Below are 22,928 nucleotides of genomic sequence, written 5' to 3' on the forward strand. Positions count from 1 at the left end.
TCTTGAACTGTGGTGTTGGAGAAGACTCTTGAGAGTCCCTTGGACTCCAAGGAGATCCAACCAGTCCATTCTGAAGGAGATCAGCCCTGGGATTTCTTTGGAAGGAATGATGCTAAAGCTGAAACTCCAGTACTTTGGCCACCTCATGCGAAGAGTTGACTCACAGGAAAAGACTCATGCTGGGAGGGATTGGGGGCAGGAGGAGAAGGGGACGACAGAGGATGAGATGGCTGGATGGCATCACGGACTCAATGGATGTTGAGTCTGAGTGAACTCCAGGGGTTGGTAATGGACAGGGAAGCCTGGCGTGCTGTGATCATGGGGTCGCAAAGAGTCGGACGCGACTGAGCGACTGAACTGAACTGATTCATCTACACCATCTTCTTAAAAGATTCAAATACTAATTAACATTAATATATGTGGTAAGTTGATTTTCTCTCATCAACTTCAAGAAGTTAGTGGCAAAAATCTGTACACATGCAACAAAAAAAACTTTTTTAATTTTTCATTAAAAATTATAACACATGCTTAGGGGACCACAGGCCAGTCACAGCAATCGCTTTAAAGTATTTCACCAAGACACATACAAGAGATTGGTAACAGTACGCACACATTAGATTGACATATATACCCTATTATATATAAAACAGACAACTAATGAGCACCTACTGTGCAGCACAGGGAATTCTACTCAATGTTCTGTGCTGACCTAAATGGGAAGAAGGAAATCCAAAGAAGAGGGCATATATGTATACACATAGCTGATTCACTTTGCTGTTCAGCAGAAACTAACACAACACTGTAAAGCAACTACACTCCAAAAAAATTAAATTTTAAAATGCTTTAGATGCACACAAGCAGAGAAAGCTATGCTACAAAAGGTTTAAGACACTTATCACTATGTAGAGGGATTATGAGAAGTTATGTACCTTTTTAATGTTTTGCTTATTTATATATTTTATTTTTCTACACAGAATATGTAATATTTAATAAATAATTTTTGAATATTAAAATTTTTAATTCATAAAACATAAAAATATTCCAAGATAGGTGAATAATTATGTACTAAACTCACTGTATTTACCTCAGAAAGACCTTAAGTCTATGAAAATATAAAATTCTTTACTTTGATTTCATAATCTAAAGTTTTCTGTTAAGATACTCATTGCATACAAAATCAATGATGCATTTACACTTGTAGAACAGGCATCTAAACAGAAATACCTAACACTTTAAAGTAAGCCATGTTTTCTGAAATATATTCAGATACACACAGATATACACACACATACATACACACACAAATACATGCTCTACACAAATACAGAAGTAGCTAGCATTAGGAAGAACTGAATACTTTTTTCCTAAATTAGACTTTGTCATTTAACAGGAAGAATAGCTCATTGAAACAGAATAGCAACTAAGGTGGATGAGAAATCAGTTTGAAATAATAAAGAGAATTCACTGACTAAAAACCAACTCTGGAGCTGTGAAAGCCATCTTTAAGGATATAGTCAAGATGATTTTAGGAACCTGTCCCTATGTTCAATAGATTTAATAAGTAATTCTAAATTTAGAACTGTTAATTAGCAAAGGGATCACTAGAGATCATCAAGGCAAAGTTTATTAATAAATGAGGAAAAAGCAGATCCAGGCAGTTAACTGACTCTGCCCAGTTAACTGACTGAACCCAGACCACGGGCTTGAACCTGGCTCTCCTCCTGACCCTGCTTCTCCTGTGGCAATCAAGTCTCAACAAACATGGCCAACTGCTTCTATAAATAACATTTCCTGGAACACATTCACATATACTGCCTGTGTGCTACAAACGAAGAGTTGAATATTTGTGAAAGATACCTTATGGCCTAACATTTCCTGGAACACATTCACATATACTGCCTGTGTGCTACAAACGAAGAGTTGAATATTTGTGAAAGATACCTTATGGCCTAAAAGATTTAGTACCTGATTCTCTACAGGAAAACATTTGCTGATCCCTAAAGTTTTCTTAACATACAATGTAAAAGTTTCAGAACTTAACACATAAATTCTATCAATAATAAACTACATTATAATAAACAGCAATAAAACCAGAACCACCTAACTACCTTAGGATTTAATTCCCCCATCCCAAGAATTGACTATCTGTCCATTTTCCATGTTTTGATATGCACATCTTTAAGAAAAACTATAAAACTTAGAACCTCCCAAAGGAGAAATCAAGATCTGCTTATTTAAGCTGAAAGAGAACTCATGTACATTCCTTTAATAGAGTACTTCTCATCTACATAAACATGTTTATAGATCACCAGCTACTTGGGAGCCAGTCTAGCAGATAAATCTAAACAAACTGAATTAGAAATGTCAAACATAGGACAGAATATTTTAGAAAAAGTCAAATATATACACTATTTTCCAGCAGAATATCTAAAGCACAACAGACAGACATCTATTTAAATGTCAAAAACATCTGCCCTATTAATCACTTGATTTGGTAAATGTTTAGGTTTTACCTTCCTCTTCCCAGAAAAGAAAGTGAGCTGGCTCCAGCTAACCCATTAGTAATAGATGCTTATACAACACAGTAACATAAACCTCAGGGAGACCTAAGTACAAAATACGATTTAAACAAAAGTAGTAGGCTGCTCAGGGAAAACAAATGTATTTATGGAAGGAAGAAGTTCCTAAGGTAGGAAATCAATAAAAATTATGAATCTATTAGTTAAAGACAATATGGGATGTGGTTATATATAAACACGATTCTTTTTTAGAGAACCCTGGACTGTTCATTATAAACTGATGTAGAATGTACAACAGAACAAAAAATTGCAGTACCTGAGGGCATATATGTCAAATCAAAGTGTGCACACAAACACACACGACCTGGGACTTAAATCAGAAGAAAACCTGGGTTCAAACCCCTTAACTGCCAACAACTGTTAGCACTGAGCAAGTCACTTTTCAGTGACTCGATGTCCTTCTAGGTTTTAATCTACTCCTTTATAAAATAAGAGATTTGGACTAGGTAGCAAAGTTCCTTCTAATCCCCCAATTAGCATACTTCCAAATAACTGTTTATTAACTCACGGCTACATGTCAAGACCAAGTTAATGGCTTTAATTATGTGTAGAAATAAGTGGACTTAGAAGAGGTATTCTGGAAAAATTAACCCTATCAAGCATCAATCTTTCAAATGCATGAAGATGTACAAGATGGAGCTTAGTCTGCTCTGCCTTATAAAAGAAATGAAATCCTATTTTTCCAAGCTCCATAAATTATAACTAAACTAGATTACATTAGCCAATTCATATATTCTCTCTGATTCTTGATTTCTCTACCTCCAACAATAACTGGTCTTTGTAAGGAGTAAAGAGAACACACACGGGTGAAGAGCTGAAACCTTCCCTCTGAGGTTAGGAATAAGATAAGGATGCCTTCTATCACTGATTCACAAACCAGAAATAAAAAGAGCAATAAAACCACAGAAATAAGACATTCATGTAACTGGAAAAGGACCAGTTTCTTCGACATACGTGTGTGTGTGTGCGTGTGTGTTGACTGTTAAAACCACAATGTTGTAATTAGCCTCCAATCAAAACAAATTAAAAAAGAGAAAAAATAGGCAATTAAAAAAAATAAAGAGAAACTGTATTTAGAAAAAGAAAAAGTCAACGAGGGAAAAGTAAGCAATCCAATTTAGTAAGAGGTGAAAGATCTGAATCAGAGCTCCAAAGGGGGGCTCCAAATGGGCAATGAACATGTGAAAAGGCCCTGAGCCTTGTTCGTAATATACAAAATGAACACTTAAAATACAATGATATCACTATACACTCATCAGACTTTAAACAATAATATTTCTGATAATACCACATGTTGAAAGAACGCAGAGTCACCAGAATACACTTGGCATTTGGTATACACGATGTAGGGTTGTGTAACACGACTCATCAACTGAGTATGCACAACAGTGTTCATACTTTATGACCAAACAAGTCCACTCCTAAACACACCCTGAAGAAATACACGCTTAGAGGCATGTACAAAAGCGCTCACAGCAGCACTACTTATTAAGGGCTAAAGCCTGGATATAATCCCAATGTTTACCAATTGAATGGATAAAGTAAGAAACAAAAACATGATGAAATACATTACACAACAACTAACTAAGGAAGCAGACAACTATATACCAAAAAAATGCTGGCTGGAAAAAAAAAGCAAAACAAAAGAATATTCGTGGTATCATTTCATTTGTATGTTCAAAAAATAAAGAAAAACAGTATTTTCTAAATATGATTTCTATTATTTACATACACACTCAGAGAAGATAAATCTATTCCTAAAATGCAAGGAAATTATCCCTGGGGAGAAGAGAAGTGATTCAACTGGGAGGTGTTACGGCGGCAGCTTCTGGGGAGCTGGCCACGTTCTGTTTCCTGACCAGGCGGTGAATACAAGGCTGGTCACTTCACACTTGTAAGTGCACACGCACAAGTGTACATGCAAACTGTACACTAGCCCTGCTGCTGCTGCTGCTGCTAAGTCACTTCAGTCGTGTCCAACTCTGTGCGGCCCCAGAGACGGCAGCCCACCAGGCTCCCCCGTCCCTGGGACTCTCCAGGCAAGAACACTGGAGTGGGTTGCCATTTCCTTCTCCAATGCATGAAAGTGAGAAGTGAAAGTGAAGTCACTGAGTTGTGTCCAACTCTCAGCGACCCCATGGACTGCAGCCTGCCAGGCTCCTCCGTCCATGGGATTTTCCAGGCAAGAGTACTGGAGTGGGGTGCCATTAGTTCCTGGCAGATAACAGATAGATAGCCAATAAAGCCAATCCCTTCTTATTAATGAGGATGATATTCTGACTACTACTGATATAATTTTCACTGCTATTACTACTAATTTCTCCTCTGTAGATTATACATAGGGGCTCCCATGGGGGCTCAGTGGTAAAGAATCCACCTGCCAATGCAGGAGACATGGGTTCGATCCCTAGGTTAGGAAGGTCACCCAGAGAAGAAAATGGCAACCCACTCTAGTATTCTTGGCCTGGGAAATCCCATGGGCAGAGGAGCCTGGTGAGCTACAGTCCATGGGGTCGCAGAGTCGGACACAACTTAGTGACTGAAAACTAGATTATAAAGCTCCCTGATGATCTCAGCTCACAGAGAAAGCACAGAGAAACAGCTAGTGTGAAAGGAGGAGAGCTCACTGGCGCCACTGCTGTCTCCCAACTGTGCAGACTGTTAAATGCACTGGTCTCTCCCTTCTCATGCAGCTTGCACTATCCTGACCATGAAAGCTTGACAGGAGCTGAGGTTTCTCCCTGCAGGTGATTGATTATTCCTTCAGCAAGGTTCCCACTAGCAGCAGCTGGAGTCCTGAACTCTGCAGGGTGAGCAAGAGTAACAGACAGGTGTGAACTGGGTTTAGTAAAACCAAACACTGAAGGGAAATGGTAACAGAAAAGTGCCGGCTCCTCCCCGTGCCCACCCCTGAAGTGCTCTGCCCACACGCACAATCCAGAGACTGCTCACAGGAGGCCCCTCAGAAGGCAACGGAAGGCAAGCACTTACATGCAAGGCAGCGAAATACACGAGGTCATGACATCAAATGCTCACTGTATTCTCAGGGCAAAATTTTTTTAAAGAGGAAAAAAATATATGTTTTAAAAGAGGTTAAATTTTAAATCTTGCCAAGTACAACAATAAGGCATTATATAAACTCTTTGATATTTCCAACTTTTGAAAACAAAAGATAAAACCTTCTAGTGATTTTTAAATTCCTTTGTAATCAAAGAGAAAACTGCTGAAGAGATTTCACTTAAAGTTTCTTACTGATGCACGGTGAAGAGAAAAGTTTCCAGAGGAGAACTGAAGCAATTTAAGTAACTGGGGTTTTACTTACTAACTTAATCACTCCTTATAAAAAGTTTTATAATATTTAACATCTGACTAAAACAAAACCTAGATGCACCCTGTGTTGGGCAAAGAAACTGATCTAACAATATAATTAAAGAATCATATGAGGGAGGAAATAATACAATCAAATGTATGACAATGTCCCTGGAATTCTGAGGAAGGGAGAAAGTGCATCTGCTTGGGGCAGTTAGAGGGCCTTCATGGACAAGGAGGAGGCCTAGGTAAGTTGGGGGTGAGCAAAGGACAGCCTTGGCCAGGCAGTTCAGGGAAGAGAGATGGGAAGTGTGTTCAGGGGGCAACAGACAAGTCGGCCTGGTACTGGTGGGGCCGGGGGTTAAGAGGACACACACCAGGAAGGAGGTGAAGGTGCAGATGGTGGGCAGGTGTGGGCGCCACATAAAGTTCTGACCAGCCTTGGGACTCTTAGCACGTCTTAAAGCTGAAGGCAAGCTTGTAACTTTCTGAAAGTATAGGCTATTCTAATAAACGTGATGGAAACAGAGCCAGTGAATACTGACTTGTACTCTTCAAATGGAAGCAGTCTGCATTGTGTAATTTATGCCTTCATAAAGTCGACTATTCACACTGCAACAATTAAAATCAAGGACACGCTCTCTTTACTAGTAATTCTCTTTCCGTGCTTCCATTATTGTGTGAGGAAATGCACTGAGAGCCAAGCCGCCATGACTATTTAACCAAGTCCGACAGACATCCATCGTTATCTTGCTACAGGAGGGTAGCAAGATAGTAGGCCTGATCACATCTCTCCTGCTCATCACTGCAAAAGAACCTTTCAAAAGAATCCACAGCTTTTCCTTCAAAAAGAATCAATGTGGACCTTAAAGTCCTCTACAATTTGAGCTCAATCTGCCATTCTGGTCTCTTTCCCAAAACTTTCTATACACAGACATAGATCTTTCTTCACTCTACTGCTCACTCTTTTTCTAAATAAACCCCGTCTTTACTTTCGGTTCTGTCCTCAAGGTGTTCTCTGCACAGGACACACTCCTACCTCACAACCTCCGTCCTGCCTACATGTCAGTCCACTCAAGTGCTACACTCAGTGTGGAGTGTCTTCTGAAGGCCTCTGCAGGGCCCTCTGCACTCTTTCAACTTTGCTGATTGTGAAGCCAGACTGTGCAAGAAAGCCAAAACCACCACTCTTTACATCAGGAATAATACTTGCCCTCGAGGAACTCACAGGAATCTACACCCACACATATGTACCTGATTACAAGTCATACAGGACAAGACAGATATAGGACACACTCCGCAAATACTGGTTGAAGGAATGATTATTGCATATCATGAATATCTCCAAATCATCCATATATAACTATACAGATAAGGTTGTAACCTGCGTGGATTAAAAAACAGGAAGAGATTTTACCTTTTCAGTTGTAAGAGGTTTTGTAGGCTTTTCTGGTTCCTTTTCTTTCTTTTTCTCTTCCTTTTTTTTTTCCTTTTCTTTCTAAAACACAGCCGAAAGTTTTGATAAGTTCATTTTTTAAAAAATGTCAGCTCTTCATACATTTTTATTTTATTAGTTGGAGTCATCATTTGAAGAGTACAAATTTCAATGATGACAATATTCAGTGGTACTGAGATATGAAAGAAAACATAGCAAATTCATACTGTCATCAAGTATGTTAATAACACAATAAAGAATAACTTTCCTTAAAAAATTAAGACAGAAGTGAGACAATTTAGAACTTCTTTGATATTTCAAAATTTGTTTAAAACAAATGCAATTTCTATTCAATAAATTCTCATTGCATCTTTACATAAAGTTAGGTTTCCTAACAGCAACCATGAAGTTGAAATTTGAATACAAAGAAAACAAAAACTAACTCATAGAAGAGAATTCTTTATCAACCAGATGAAGGCAGATTACAACATGTAAACATGAGAAGAAAAGTGTAAAATCACTTTAATTTTTTTTTCAATCACCATAGTGTTGTGATAATTTTAAAGGGCAAATACGATTATTTTCTCATGAAAATAACGTTGAAGATAGTATTTGGGGACCAGAATGAGCTGACTGGTTTGCATATATGATACAACCCAGTCAAAGTAAACTATAATGATACTATAAAGTTCGCAATTTGAATTTTCAAGAAGGATGAAATAAGTTATAATAATAAGTACTTAAGGGCTATAAACAGGTGGGAAAAGGAAAATGAAGTAGATTAAACAACAAGCATTTGTAAGGCATATGGAGGGAAGAGATGCCTAGAAATTTACAATCTGGTGATAATGCAACTGAGTGCTGATCTAGACCTTAGTTCCCTGGCAGCAAAGACGAAAGGATAAACTGCTGAACCTAGAAAAGGCAGGATAATAAACACATGAGACTTGGTGAAAACGCCTAAATGTTGTATCTGCACCTATGCCTTTAAAAATAGTGCTTGACACCACCTCTCTCAAGAGAAGAATCTTTACTATGTGTAAATTGGGAAAGTCAACACCAGCAATTTCCAGGCCAAAATGGTAGAGATAAAATTAAAGCTCCTACTGGCCAGGCACTGTGATAAGCACCTTACTGTCTAAGTCAATGTTTATAATGATGTCGGAAGAAAGCCATCATTGTCATTTTACAAATGCAGAAACAAACTCTCAAGAAAGTGACACACAAAGCCGATTGCAGCAGGGCTGAGGGCTGCAGAGCCTCCGTGCTCACTGCTGTCCAGTGGGCTCTGCTTCCCACACTGTCCGCCCCATGGGGACAGTGGGCGCCTCCCAAGCCCTTCTCAAGGGCTAGACACCGTGTGACTCACTGAGACCAGCACAAGAGCCTTCTGAGATAAGGAATATCACTGCCACTGTGTAAGTGAAAAACAAACAGCATGTGCAAAAGTCCTTCAGATGTCATGAAATGTTTTCGAGACCCCAGTCAAGTTTAGGGAAGAAAGCAACATAACTGGACATCCTCACTAATATGCTGGAGGTGGATGATCCTGTAGCCTCTCAAAGCTCTTAGTTATTTCTCAAGGATGTCACTGTCATGAGATGGGGTAAGAAGCCCAGCTTTCTAATCACTATGACTGGTGGGTACATCTGAAATCACCAAAAATAAATTAAACCAGTTCAGTTCAGTCGCTCAGTCGTGTCCGACTCTTCACAATCCCATGGATTACAGCACGCCAGGCCTCGCTGTTCATCACCAACTCCTGGAGCTTACTCAAACCCATGTCCATTGAGTTGGTGATGCCATCCAACCATCTCCTCCTCTGTTATCCCCTTCTCCTCCTGCCTTCCACCTTTCCCAGCGTCAGGGTCTTTTCAAATGAGTCAGTTCTTCGCATCTGGTGGCCAAAGTATTGGAGTTTCAGCTTCAGCATCAGCCCTTCTAATGAATATTCAGGACTGGTTTCCTGTAAGGTTTTGCCTTTTCACACTGTTCATGGGCTTCTCAAGGCAAGAACACCACAGTGGTCTGCCATCCCCTCTCCAGTGGACCACGTTCTGTCAGAACATGGCATGGCTCATGTGGCTGTGGCCCATGCGATCAGTTTCATTAGTTTCCTGTGACTGTGGTTTTCATCTGGTCTGCCCTCCGAGAGGTAAGGATAAAAGGCTTGTGGAAGCTTCTTGATGGGAGAGACTGACTGTGGGGGAAACTGGGTCTTGTTCTGATGAGCAGGGCCACGCTCAGTAAATCTTTCCCTAGCCTTTCCCTTCTCCAGGGGATCTTCCCGACCCAGGGTCTAAACCAAGATCTCCCGCATTGCAGGTGGATTCTTTATCAGCTGAGCCACAAGGGAAGCCCAAATTAAACTAGCTGGCTGTGTTTAACCAAGGGAGAGCACAATTTGATGTCTTGAACACTGGAATTTCAGTTGTCAAACTATGGCTGTAAGCAACAATTTTATGACATGAGCCTTGAAGTCACATTAAAAACATGGGTTCTAGCCAAAATGGCCATCATCAAAATAGTCACAAACAATAAAAGCTGGAGAGGGTGTGGAGAGAAGGGAATCCTATACAGTTGATGAGGATGGAAACTGGTACAGTCAGTATAGAGAACAGTGTGGAGATTCCTTAAAAAACTAAAGCTAGAGCGACCATATGACCCTGCAATCCCGCTTCTCAGCATATATGCAGAGGAAAACATGATCCGAAAAGATACACGTGCCCCAGTGTTCATCGCAGCACTGTTTAAAACAGCCAAGACATCGAGGCGCCCTTAATGTCCACCAACAGAGGAATGGATACAGATGCCGTGGGATGTACATACAGTGGAATGTTACTCAGCCATTAAAAAGAATGAAACAGCCACTTGCAGCAACATGGACAGACCCAGAGAGTGCCATCCTGAGTGAAGGAAGTCGGAGAAGGAAAAACATTATATGACGTCCTTTATATGGGGCATCTAAAAAGAAATGACACAAATGAGCTTACAAAACAGAAACAGACTCACAGCCTCGAGAACAAACTTATGGTTGCTGGCAGAGGGAGGATGGGGAAGGGATAGTTAGGGAATCTGGGATGGACGTGCACTCACTGCTATATCTAAAATGGACAACCAACAGGGCCCTACATACAGCGCAGGGAACTCTGCCCCATGCTATGCTGCAGCCTGGATGGGAAGGGAGTGTGGGGGAGAACGGATACACGTAGTATATGTACAGCTGAGGCCCTTCTCTGTTCACCTAGAACTATCACAACACTGTTTGTTAACAGGCTATACCTCAATACAAAATAAAAAGTATAAATACAAAAAAAATTTTTTTTAATAATAAAGAAGGAGATAAAAATAAGGAACTTAAAGCTAGGCAACTCATCAGGTGACTGATCTATTTAAGATACAAGTTTCCTAAGGGAATGGTGAAATATATATATATTTTCAGGTTGGAGGAAATGTGTCTTTAGTATCAACGCTTCTGATTTCTTCTTTGGCTCTTAGTAGGATGAACAGAAATCTCAAAAATTTCTGTAAGTTCTTTCTGGGAGACAAATCTCTCTCTCTCCCCTTCTCTCTCTCCAGGGAATGCCTCAGAACCAGAGCTGCTAGAAAATGTAGATAAATTCAGTCTGAAGAGACTAGTGTCAACCACTCTATGAAACAAGCAATATTCAAAATCTTATAAATAAGATAAGATGCACCAGTGGCAGACCTTTCTAGGACCCTAACTTTTAGTGAGCATTATTAAACTTTCATTTTCTATGTTTTTCTCAAAAAAAAAAGGGGGGGCTCTAAACCCAGATCATATAGTATGACCTACAGATAATACCCATCTTTAGAAAAGCTGCTGAAAGACCAGAGTACTGTGAGAACCTAAGTTGTTTTAAACTATTTTCTCAGCAAGAATAAAACACAGCAGTGTTTAATATTTCAGAACAGTAGTTCCTGAAATTTGGTTATTACATAGCCAAATGATATAGTGAAATACGAGACCTTCTGCAAAACAGAACAGGAAAAAATGTTCAAGTCCTAAAGTCAAAGAAAAGTAGATCTCGGGTTCATTAAAGATATGGTCTCTAAAACTTTTTATTATGCACTTCTGTCTCAAACTGTTGTGAGCATACATACTCAATATATGTATGCATTTATTAGTAAAGCACATATAGTACTCTATTATACACATTATAAAACATACGTAAAACCAGAAATTTTAAAAGGGTAAGAAAAAAAAAAGCATGAATAAACCTTCTGACAGACTGCCCTAAAGGACTCCCTGGTGTCTAAATGCTGTCAGGCAAGATGATGCCACTCGGGCGGATAAGACCCCGCTTTCCAGGACCTGGCGGCCAGCCCCGCACAGCAGACACATGACCTGAGGGTTTCCACCCTCTGAACAGGCACCACAGCCACTCTTTCACGCCCTCGAGGCCACCTCTGCCTCCTGCAGGGCTTTGTCCCTACTCCTGACCCCTGACCCCTACAATTCTCTGGCCACCCAAGTCTCTCCAGCTCCAACCACGCCCTTCATGCTCCACACCACCCTTCACTGTCTCCTTGGGAAACCCTGCTGTGCTGTGAGGTCCAAGGGTGCCCAGCTCTCTGCTCTCGTGCCACTACTCAACACAGTGTACACGGGCTGCCTCCGCACTCCTCCACCTGGGAGCTCTCCTCGGCCTCCAGACCTCCTGCCAGACCCCTCACAGTTGTTCAGTCACCTCACACTCAAAACACCCAACTCTTAAGTCCACCCCCTCCCTACACTCACCTCAAAGCTGCTCCTCCTCCTCAACCTGGGTCCCTTCTCCCTGGAGAGCGCATCATCTACTGAGATGCTTAGGCCTGCAGCCAGGAGTCACCAAGGCCCCCAGAGCGCCTCCACGACTCACTCATCATACACCTCACGGACCTGACCTTCTCCGGGTCTTTGACGACCACTCTCCCTTCCACTCCCTCTGCCTCCAGCCCAGCACACGCTCCCATCATTTCATCCCTGAGCCAGAGCAACAGGTCCTCAAGCCTCTTCTACATCCAGCAGCACGAAGTTCACCCTCCGGAGACGGTGGCACTGACAGTCCGGAGGTGAAAATCGGTTCCGAATGCTCATTCTGCCCGCAGAAGGCCCTGCGGAGCCAGGCCCCCGGGTCAGAGCCCAGACGCGCCAACAGCCTCCCAGGAAGACACCCCTCCGCTTCCCCCCAGCCACACCCCCGCCTTCTGCCACAAACCCCACTCATCCTGCTCTGCCCGCAGGCTTTCTTCACAGGACACTTTCTCTGTCTGGACTGCACCCCAGTCTTCACAGGGCATGTCCAGGAAGAGTGTAAGCCATGTCAGAGCGAGGGCCCTGGGCCAGAGCGGCACTGTGAGGGCACAGCAATCACGGCCCCAACTCGGCTGCGTGAGAAACCCCCCTAAGGTTCCCCATCTTCCTCGGTTAGATGGAAGCGTCTCCAGGGCAGAGGATACACCTTATCTGTCTTTGTACCCCACATGTCAAGTACACCATTTAGCAATGAGGAGACACAGAAAAAGTGTGAGATAAAGGATGTCTCAGATTCACTATAGTCATTATAACAAAAAAAGATAAAAGAGTCAAAAAAATTAAAACCTTCAACTATTCATAGGGATGACTTTAAAAGTCCATAATGGTATAGCACCATCCTCCCTAATCGCTCCTACCCCACACACATCTCAACAATTATCACTCTCTACAACAATGATGACTCTACGCATACAATGTATCTGTATGATGATTACTACAGCTTAAAAATCAAAATGACATTAACGTTCAAGAGTTTATAACAACAGAATCATAGAAAGAAAATTTTTAACCAAAAACTCTTCCTAGTAAATCAAAGAATTCAAGAGCAATTACAGCAAAGTTCCTTTAAGCCTAAGGTGGTAATGGAAACAACAGCCAAAAACTAACTGCTTATTAATTGCTGAGATATATCTATGGTACCAATAAATTAGTCATTCTGAAACAAAATACAGATTAAAGCTCTTTAATCCTACCTCCAGCATAGGAAAAGTGGTCTTAAAATTGTTGTATTTAATGTATTTAATACTGGAGACAATTCAAAGCATAAACAACTATTACAGCATCCCAAATGATGGCACGTTCACACCGAGCATATGGACACAGCTGGCTAGAACACCACCATACCTCCAATTTGTTTTTCTCAACAGCAGCTTGTAGAGAAGGAGAGGATACCAAAGGCTGAAGAGGAGCATCAGAGGAGGCAATCTGTGGAATGCAGGTGGGAAGTCAGGAGGAAAAAACAAAAAGAAAGTAATCAGAATTATAGGCACAGGAAAGAAACAAACACTCATGCATTTCTGAGCTACAGAAGCACTTAGAAATATGTTAAAGGAAAATAATGCACCAAGAAGAGTGTTGTTTTTCAAGTACTTCCATGTGGAATTTCTGTAGGTAAAAGCATTTATTACAGAAAAGTGTACAATTTAAATGCATTTCACTCTAACATAAAATTTAAAATGCACTCAGACAAAATCATGCCCAAAGTATCTGAGAAACAAATGACCGTGTCTGGCGGCTCTCTTTCCATCAGTGTTACTGCTGGAGTGCTCACGCTCTGACACACTGTTCCAAATGGCTGGACAGCACAAATTGAAATCTTGTTCCCACTGACCATAACTGCTTTAAGAATGGAAAATAACACAGAGCTGAAACAGTAAAAGTTAACAAAAGTTTTAATCAACTGTGTAAGAAAACAGAAAGAAGGCTGGGAGCGAAAAGAGTGAATTAACGCAGTGTAACAGCTAAGCAGCAGCCTTAGTGAAAAGCCATGCGTACACTTCCTTCTTGGAGCTCCATGTCCACAAACCCCACCCCCAGGGCTGCACTGGCTGAATTGCCCCAAAGCTCTGGGAGACAGTTACATATGCAAAGGCAGTTACATATGCAAAAGCAATTTATACAGAGATAATTTCATCTAAAAGCCTTTTCACTCATCTTACCCAATTCCTACAAGAATAGTTGATCACTTTAATGGAAGCATTATCTTCCTGCTCTCTTTACTGCCAAAATATAACTGAACACGTTTACCAAATGTGTAGTAGATCTTTGGAGCTGTTAAACTGACATCTCTATACTGCTCTATCGTATCAATAGTGCCTATGAGGAATCTTTAAAAACGAAAGGTGCTATTACAGAAAGGTCATTATGCAATGTCAAAATAACAATGTGAGATGGTACGTTCTCATTCAATCTGCTTGTTACTGAGTTAGTTATGGCTGCAATTCTGAGTCACAACCCAAGCCCATAATCTTTAGCAGGTTTTCACTGGCACACTGTTAGCTCTGTTAAAAGTATACAAACTAGCCATTCAATGACAACTAACTGAAATTACACATAGAAGAAAATATTTAACAAGACAAACTGTGCCTTAAAGACCAGCTGCAAAACTAATTTATTCCACTGGACATTTCCCTGCTAGATACATGGAGAAAACAAGAGATTAGAAAAAGCACATAAAATCACTTAAGATGGTAACCTGTATCATAAAGACCTTTTGGCCCAAATTTATGTAAAAGCTGAACATAAAAATATAACAAAGAAATAAGGGCATTTAATATGTGGAGTGTTACTAATTCAAGATAATTCACTGTAGAAGTATTTTTTCTCCTCCTAAGAGGATGATAAACTGATTTCACTACTTTTAAAATTCAGATGCTCACGGTTCACAGAATCTTGATTCAAACTGGAATCAAGATTGTCAGGAGAAATAGAGATGACACCATCCTTATGACAGAAAGCAAAGAGGAACTAAACGCTATGATCAACCTAGACAACGTATTAAAAAGCAGAGCTATCCCTTTGACGACAAAGGTCCGTCTAGTCAAAGCTATGGTTTTTCCAGTAGTCTCATATGGATGTGCGAGTTGGACCATAAAGAAAGCTGAGCGCCAAAGAATTGATGCTTTTGAACTGTAGTGTTGGAGAAGACTCCTGAGAGTCCCTTGGACTGCAAGGAGGTCAAACGAGTCAATCCTCAAGGAAATCAACCCCGAATATTCATTGGAAGGACTGATGCTAAAGCTGAAACTCCAATACTTTGGCCACCTGATGCGAAGAACTGACTCATTGGAAAAGACCCTGATGTTGGGAAAGATTGAAAGCAAGAGGTGAAAGGGACAACAGAGGATGAGATGGTTGGATGGCATCACCCAACTCGATGGACGTGAGTTTCAGCAAGCTCCGAGAACTGGTGGTGGACAGGGAGGCCTGGCGTGCTGCAGTCCATGGGGTCGCAAGGAGTCAGACACGACTGAGCGACTGACACTGAACTGAACTGAAAAGTCAGAGGGAGCAATATATAACTATTTAGTAAATATCAGTCTTTTAACAAAGCATGTTAATACCAAAGTAAAGCATTAATACTATGTTCCAGCTAGGAGAAAACACGGAGATCCTCGTTCAACAGGAAAGACATCTGAAAAGTCAATAGGAAAATTCACAGGTGAATGTGAACAGTTGTGTACCCATAAATCAAACTACCATCTGCCAATAAGAAAGGGACAGTCTAACAGGACACACGAAAACAGGGATAAGTCTCAAAAACATGCTGAAAGAGGCCAGACACCCAAGAATAAACAATGTATGATACCATTTACACAAAACTTCAGCAGCGACGAATATAGTCTACAGTGACAAAGAGCAGACCAAGGGCTACCTGGGACAAGCGTGGGAGGCAAGGGGGCACAAGGCACCTCATGTGCGGAGGGGAAGGGTTTACATGCCAACTGTGGTTGTGGCCACACAGGAGCAATGAGTGATGAGCAGGGTAAGCTCCATTATGCAAGCAAGGAATGAAGACCTAGAGTAAACAGCTAGAAGCAAGAGACACAATAGACAGAGAGATGGATGGGGGAGAATCCAAAGGGCAGGCAGGAGGAAGAAAGAAAAAAATACAGAGGCAAGAAAAACTAAGTGCTCTCATGTTCTTTCCCAAACTCTCAGGACCACTGCCCACCCTCTCCACTAAGCACCTGAGCAGAATACCACCACCTGCCATCAGGATTAGTCCTCCAGTCCCGCTCATCCATAAACCATGCATTCACACATGTTCTACAAGGCCAGAGTCCAAACCCCTTAACTAGACCGCAAGGTCCCCTGCCCGCTCCCTCCCCCGACCCGGTCACCACCTGTCTAGGCGCACTCGACTCCCTGGGAGCCAGCTCTCCAGTCTGCTGCTTGGGCCGCAGGGATCGCTGCCGCACTGCTTCCTCTGCTGGAAACCCACGCGCCTCCAGGGGACCCCTGCCCTGCCCCCTTCCTGGACGCGCCCCGGTCCTCCTGTTTGCACATGCCAGGACGCTGCGCTCCTGCAAACGCTGGCACGTGTGTCAGTTACTTATGGGTATTCTTTGTGCAACTGAAGTTCTCTGAGACGGACGTTGATCCTACTTTGTTCACCATCTTCAACATCTGGCATTCAACAGGTCTCAATAAATCTTTTAGTTGAGGAAAACAGGACAAGAGCGTCTCAGAGACAGACACAAAAGGAGGCTTACATCAGTAGCTCCCACTGTCCTCAGAAAGGGCTCTGACTTACTCACTATCTTCTCTGAACTCTCATGCAAGTTATCTACACTCACTGTGAAATTCAGAATTTATTGTGTAACTAGATGATAATTTCATTTCACTACATTCCAGTACTTTTACAGAGAGAAGACAAGACTCTGACCTAGAAAATGGCACTGGGAATCGGCGTTGAGAAATGTGGCTGTCGTGTTTGACTGTCCCTCTATTTCCCACCCTTCTCTCTACCCCATCTATGACCTCCTTCAGGAATAAATAAGCTATCACCCTTCCTTCAACTATTCTTGAGCCCAGAAGGTATTCTCAAGGCCACCACCAAAGTCAACTGTATGCAAAGAAACTCCCGGAGCAATCCATGTGTACAAACCCACCTACTACAAAAGGAAAATCGATGGGGCAGTTGGAAAATAGGTTTCCAATTGCCATGTTCCAGCATAAGGTGAACAAATACACACTGAAAAGATACTGAGTATTATAAAAATACCAGCATGATTATTTGAAGGTCGTCAGGCAAATTGCTCATTTTATGTTTCCAAGAAAAGATCATGTTATTTTCTTGATGATTTTGTTGTCGCTGCTGTCACCGTTGCTCAGTCCGAAGTCACGTCTGGCTCTCTGTGACCTCGTGGATGGCAGCATGCCAATCTCCTCTGTCCTCCACCATCTCCCACAGTTGCTCAAATTCAAGTCCACTGACTCAGTGATGCTATCTATTTCATCCTCTGTCATCCCCTGCCTCCTCCTGCCTTCAATCTAAATGAAAATCTGCTGCTCCAAAACAACTGACAAGGACCTTATGGATTAACTGTAATACTTGCCTTAAACCAGGTTTAGAGATTTTTGACTATATATTTTAAGTGGAGATTTTAATCACAGCAGTTCTCAAATGACTGTCTCATGATCTTTCAGTATCCTGTGAGGCTTAGGTTCTTCAGGAGTTGAGAAATCATCTAAAAAATATAGCTTCCAAAGTAAATTACCTTCCATGGCACGTGTCAGATATAAAATACATTTACTGAACTAATAAATAAATCATACAAAAGAAATCACCAATTAAACTCGTCAGTAGGAGAGTTAACAGACTGACAAACTTAAGCCTCCAGAGTCACCAAATACACAGAAGAAGCCTCAACTTTTACTAACCTTAAAATCACTGGATAAGGCACTAAGAAATGCAGAATTCTGGAGAAATTTCAAACAGAAATCCATTAACAGCTACATCAGTCACCTGGAAGCCCATAACTTCAAAGGGCTGACTAAAATGTGGCGATATTAACCCAAAAGACCTCAAACACTGTGCCCGTGTGCTGAAGCCACTGCGCCTGGACTCTCTGCTCCTGCAGGTCTCCTCCTCCCCACAATAGCAGCCTCCCAGCGGCTCCTACATATAAAGCAGTCAGTAATACAGACCTCTACGGAAAACACCACAGGAACACCTTGTTTAACTCTCCTAAGAATACCATAAAAAGCAGACACCACGCACAGAAGAAACTAAAACCGTAACAAAAAGAAGCAGCAACAACTCCAACTTGAACCTGTGTATCTAACATTAATCTTAAGTCACCACTAGATAATTTATCATCTAAGTTTTCCATTCCTATCTGAAAGGGTATCTAAAATGGTTTGCAATTCATACAGTTTTAAAATTATTATTCATTTATCTTAATAAACTGTATAATCATCAGTTAATTATAAACAGTGGTTGCTGCTCAGTGGCTAAGTCAGGTCTAACTGCGACCCCATGGACTGCAGCACACCAGGCTTCCCTGTCCTTCACCATCTCCTGGAGCTTGCTCAAACTCATGTCCATTGAGTCGGTGATGCCATCCAACCATCTCATCCTCTGTCGCCCCCTTCTCCTCCTGCCCTCAATCTTTCCCAGCAATAGAGTCTTTTCCAATGAGTCAGAGTTTAATAAAATTAAAAGTGCTAACTCGTTTTTATTATAGCACAATTCAGAAACATTATTTCCACAACAATTTCTAAGTTGAAATAATGGATTAATTTCACTTTCATTGCACTAAATTCTAGTCTTCATACATACACGTGTGTAAACACATATATATACATATAACAAAGTAAGTTAGAATTTTGCTGTTTTTAAACTTTTATATAATACTCAATTTCAATACTTCAAACTCAAGAAGGCAAAGTAGTTGTCTGAGGAGGTTTTACAAATAACTGAGGAAAGAAGAGAAGCAAAAAGCAAGGGAGAAAGGGTAAGATACACCCAACTGAATGCAGAGTTCCAGAGAACAGCAAGGAGAGATAACCCTTCTTCAATGAACAATACAAAGAAATAGAGAAAGACAATTGAATGGGAAAGACTAGAGATCTCTTCAAGAAAATTGGAGATATCAAAGGAACATTTCGTGTAAGGATGGGCCATGATAAAGGAAAGAAATGGAAAGACCTAACAGAGGCAAAAGAGATAAAGAAGAGGTAGCAAGAATACATTGAGAACTGTACAAAAAAAGTCTCAATGACCCGGACAACCAGAGTGGTGTGGTCACTCACCTAGAGCCAGACATCCCCTAGTGTGAAGTCAAAGGGGCCTTAGGAAGCGTTACTACCAACAAAGCTAGTGAAGGTGATGGAATTGCAGCTGAGCTATTTCAAATCCTAAAAGATGATATTGTTGAAGTACTGCAGTCAATATGTCAATACATTTGAAAAACCCAGCAGTGACCATGGGACTGGAAAAGTCAGTCCGCATGCCCAAAGAAGGGCAGTGCTAAACAATGTTCAAACTACTAGACAACTGCGCTCGCTTCCCATTCCAATAAGGTTATGCTCAAGATCCTTCAAGGTAGGCTTCAGCAGTACTTGAATCCAAAACTTCTAGATATACAGGCTGGGTTTAGAAAAGGCAGAGGAACCAGAGATCAAATTGCCAATATCTGGTGGATCATAGAGAAAGCAAGGGAATGCCAGAAAAACATTTATTTCTGTTTCATTGACTGCATTAAAGCCTTTGACTGTATGGACCATAACAAACTGTAGAAAATTCTTAAAGAGATGGAAATACCAGATCATCTTACCTATCTCCTGAGAAACCTGTATGTGGGTCAAGAAGCAATAGTTAGAACCTTATATGAACAACTGACTGGTTCAAAATTGAGAAAGGAGTATGACAAGGCTGTATGTTATCACCCTGTTTATTTAACTGATATGCAGAGTACATCATGTAAAATGCCACGCTGGATGAGTTACAACCTGGAATCAAGATTGCCGGGAGAAATAACCACCTCAGATATGCAGTTAACACCACTCTAATGACAGAAGTGAAGAGGAACTAAAGAGCCTCTTGATGAAGGTCAAAGAGGAGTGTGAAAAAGCTGGCTTAAAACTCAACATTTAAAAAACAAAGCTTATGGCATCACTTGATGGCAAATAGAAGGAGAAAAGTGGAAACAGTGACAGATTTTAATTTCTAGGGCTCCGAAATCACTGCAGCCACAAAATTAAAAGAGCTGCTGCTGGAAAAGAGCAAACAATATGGGAAAACTCAACCTCATCTACTCAAGATCTACTAAAGGGATTTCCCTGCTGATCCAGAGATTAAGACTTTGCTTTCCAATGCAGAGGGTTCAGGTTTGATCCTCGGTCAGGGAGTTAAGATCCCAAACACCTCAGGGCCAAAAAAAAAAAAAAAAAAACAAACAGAACATAAAACAGAAGCAGTACTGTAATAAATTCAACAAAGATTTAAAAAATGGCCTACATAGCAAATGGTCTAAAAAAAAATCTTCAAAAAACCTGTTACTCAAAAAAAAAAAAAAAAAAAAAAAAACCTAAATTGCCTAAGAACTCATCAATATTGCCAGCTGTGACACACCACCGGTTATGGGGAGTGAAGGGCAGACGACAGGACAGGTTTCTTTTTTTTTTCAACTGTTATCTTTATTATGTATGGCTTCAGCCAGGCCATGTGTGGCATGTGGAATCTCAGGTCACCAGCTTGGGTTCAAATCTGTGCCCACTGCACTGGGAACAAAGAATCTCAACAACTGGACTGCCAGGAAGTGCCCAAGACAACTGTCTGTACTCAAGAGTTCTTCCAATGTCCCCCTATCACTCACCCATGAGAGAGCACCAGGGAGGGCAGGCTTACTCTGCATACCTGTGGGAGAACTCTAAGACAGCCACCAAAACCCCTACATACCCTGGATTCTGAAATGAGTTCTTAAAACTTCAAATGAAAATATATTACTTACATTTTAGAGTTTGTCCTTTGTTTCCCCCACAATGCTACAGGTAAAGTTAATTTCATGGACATTATCAACATCTCTATTTTGTCCATTTTTACCTATCTTTCAAAAGATTCCTTCTCTATATCCAAAAGAAATGCAGCCCAAACTCTATCAAGGGTACCTCTGCTCCAAAATACACATATTTGATTGAATTTTTTAGTCTACTGCTTCTCCACATGTACCAAAAAGGAAAACCAGCTTATTTGCAAAATGAGATGAAATTAGTGTCTCTAAATTGCCTGACAGATGACTTACCCACAAAATTAATGCCTTATAACTTTATTATTAATCTAGGAATCAAAGACCCCCTCCCCCCAAAAAAGGACTGCAACAATAGAGAAAACTAGCCTTAAATGGTATTTAACTGGGATAAGAAAATTTATTAGAAAAAGAAACTTATAAAGAAACAGTAATAAAACATATTTGATCACTACAGCAAGGTCTCAACTATTAGGGAACACATGCTTGATAATAACCAATCAAAAGGTTACGTTTTCAGACTCATTTTGTGCAGGAACAAGGTCAACAAAAGCTTGTCTAATACTGAACACCTCATGTTAAAGAGGCATTTATCTATTAGCGCCTGCTTCTCAGGCACTGAAGCTTCAAAGCACTTTCCCAGGAAGACCATCTGGCGCTGCAATTCACACATGCTAAGTCACTTCAGTACTATCCGACTATTTGCAACTACGGACTGTGGCCCACCAGGCTATTCTGTCCACGGGGACTCTCCAGGCAAGAACACTAGAATGCATGGCCATGCCCCTCTCCAGGGGATCTTCCCCACCCAGAGATCCTGCATCACTTATGCCTCCAGCACAGCAGGCAGCTTCCTGACCACTAGCACCACCTGGGAAGGTGCTGTGATAAATACAGATAAATAGGAGCAGCACCATGATTTCATTAGAATAATTAATGCAAGACTTCCTTGCTGACTGTTTGCAAATACAGTGCAAACAATTGTGTTTTCTATTTTGGACCAAAGTAAGATAAAGCAGTTCAGGAAAAAAAAAATACTGTGTTTTAATAAACATATCTGGTCAGATCCACCAACACCCTTAGAAGAAGACAGATCTGCCTTTTCCATTCATTTCCACAAACCAATAAAATAATTTTCTCTCCTCAATTTTTCAGTTAGTATGTTTATGCAGATTTCATAAATTAACTTAAATGCCATTTAAGTAGTTATTAGATGCTTACTTAAAAACATGCTCCTTTCTGAATCAAGAGTTCTGCTTTGTGAAAGCTCACTATGTGACGAAAACTCCCAATATTCAAATTTTTAAACATTTTTACAATAAATAAATCAAGCCATATCATATGTCAAAATTTCAAAATATTCATCAAACATCAACTGGTGATAGAGATGAAGATTTTACTTACATTTGTAATAGCTATAGCATTTTTATCATAGTATTTCTTCTTTTCGTATTTATCTCTGATGAAAAATTCCACTGCTCTGAAAACAGATAACTTAAGGAAAAGCATGAGTTCAGTGACACGTACACTCCCCTTTATTCACTTCACAAAGTGAATTTAATACTCCTACTCCCCAGTCTGTACTTTCCTCACACACTATTTCCGAAACTAAATTCTGTAACCTACTTTTCTTTCTGCCAAAGAATCTATCTCGTTCAGGAAATCTTCCCCATTCAACAAAACCACTCAGCCGAATTCTAAACAGAAAAGGCATATTTCTCAGTTCCACCACAATCCACAGCCTTTTATCCACCCCCCCAACACTAAATTAAGGCTCATTTTGGATTTTCAGTTTAAATGAAGACACTAAC

The 22,928-nt window shown here is 40.8% G+C and overlaps 1 protein-coding gene across 3 annotated transcripts in view; it reads right to left on the reverse strand.

The window, feature by feature from the left end:
* Positions 1-22,928, reverse strand: part of SMAP1 (small ArfGAP 1) — a 181,347-nt gene that overhangs the window by 69,500 nt on the left and 88,919 nt on the right. The window contains exons 4-6 of one of the 3 annotated variants that reach the window (XM_068983386.1): positions 22,522-22,597; positions 13,487-13,567; positions 7,306-7,386 (exon numbers count right to left, since the gene is read on the reverse strand). In XM_068983386.1, coding sequence (XP_068839487.1) covers positions 7,306-7,386; positions 13,487-13,567; positions 22,522-22,597 — 238 coding nt within the window. The remainder of the gene's footprint in view (positions 1-7,305; positions 7,387-13,486; positions 13,568-22,521; positions 22,598-22,928) is intronic. The other 2 variants (XM_068983387.1, XM_068983388.1) reach the window with 2 other exon arrangements.

The sequence above is a fragment of the Capricornis sumatraensis genome, chromosome 11, assembly GCF_032405125.1.
Source record: "Capricornis sumatraensis isolate serow.1 chromosome 11, serow.2, whole genome shotgun sequence".
NCBI classification, from domain to species: domain Eukaryota; kingdom Metazoa; phylum Chordata; class Mammalia; order Artiodactyla; family Bovidae; genus Capricornis; species Capricornis sumatraensis.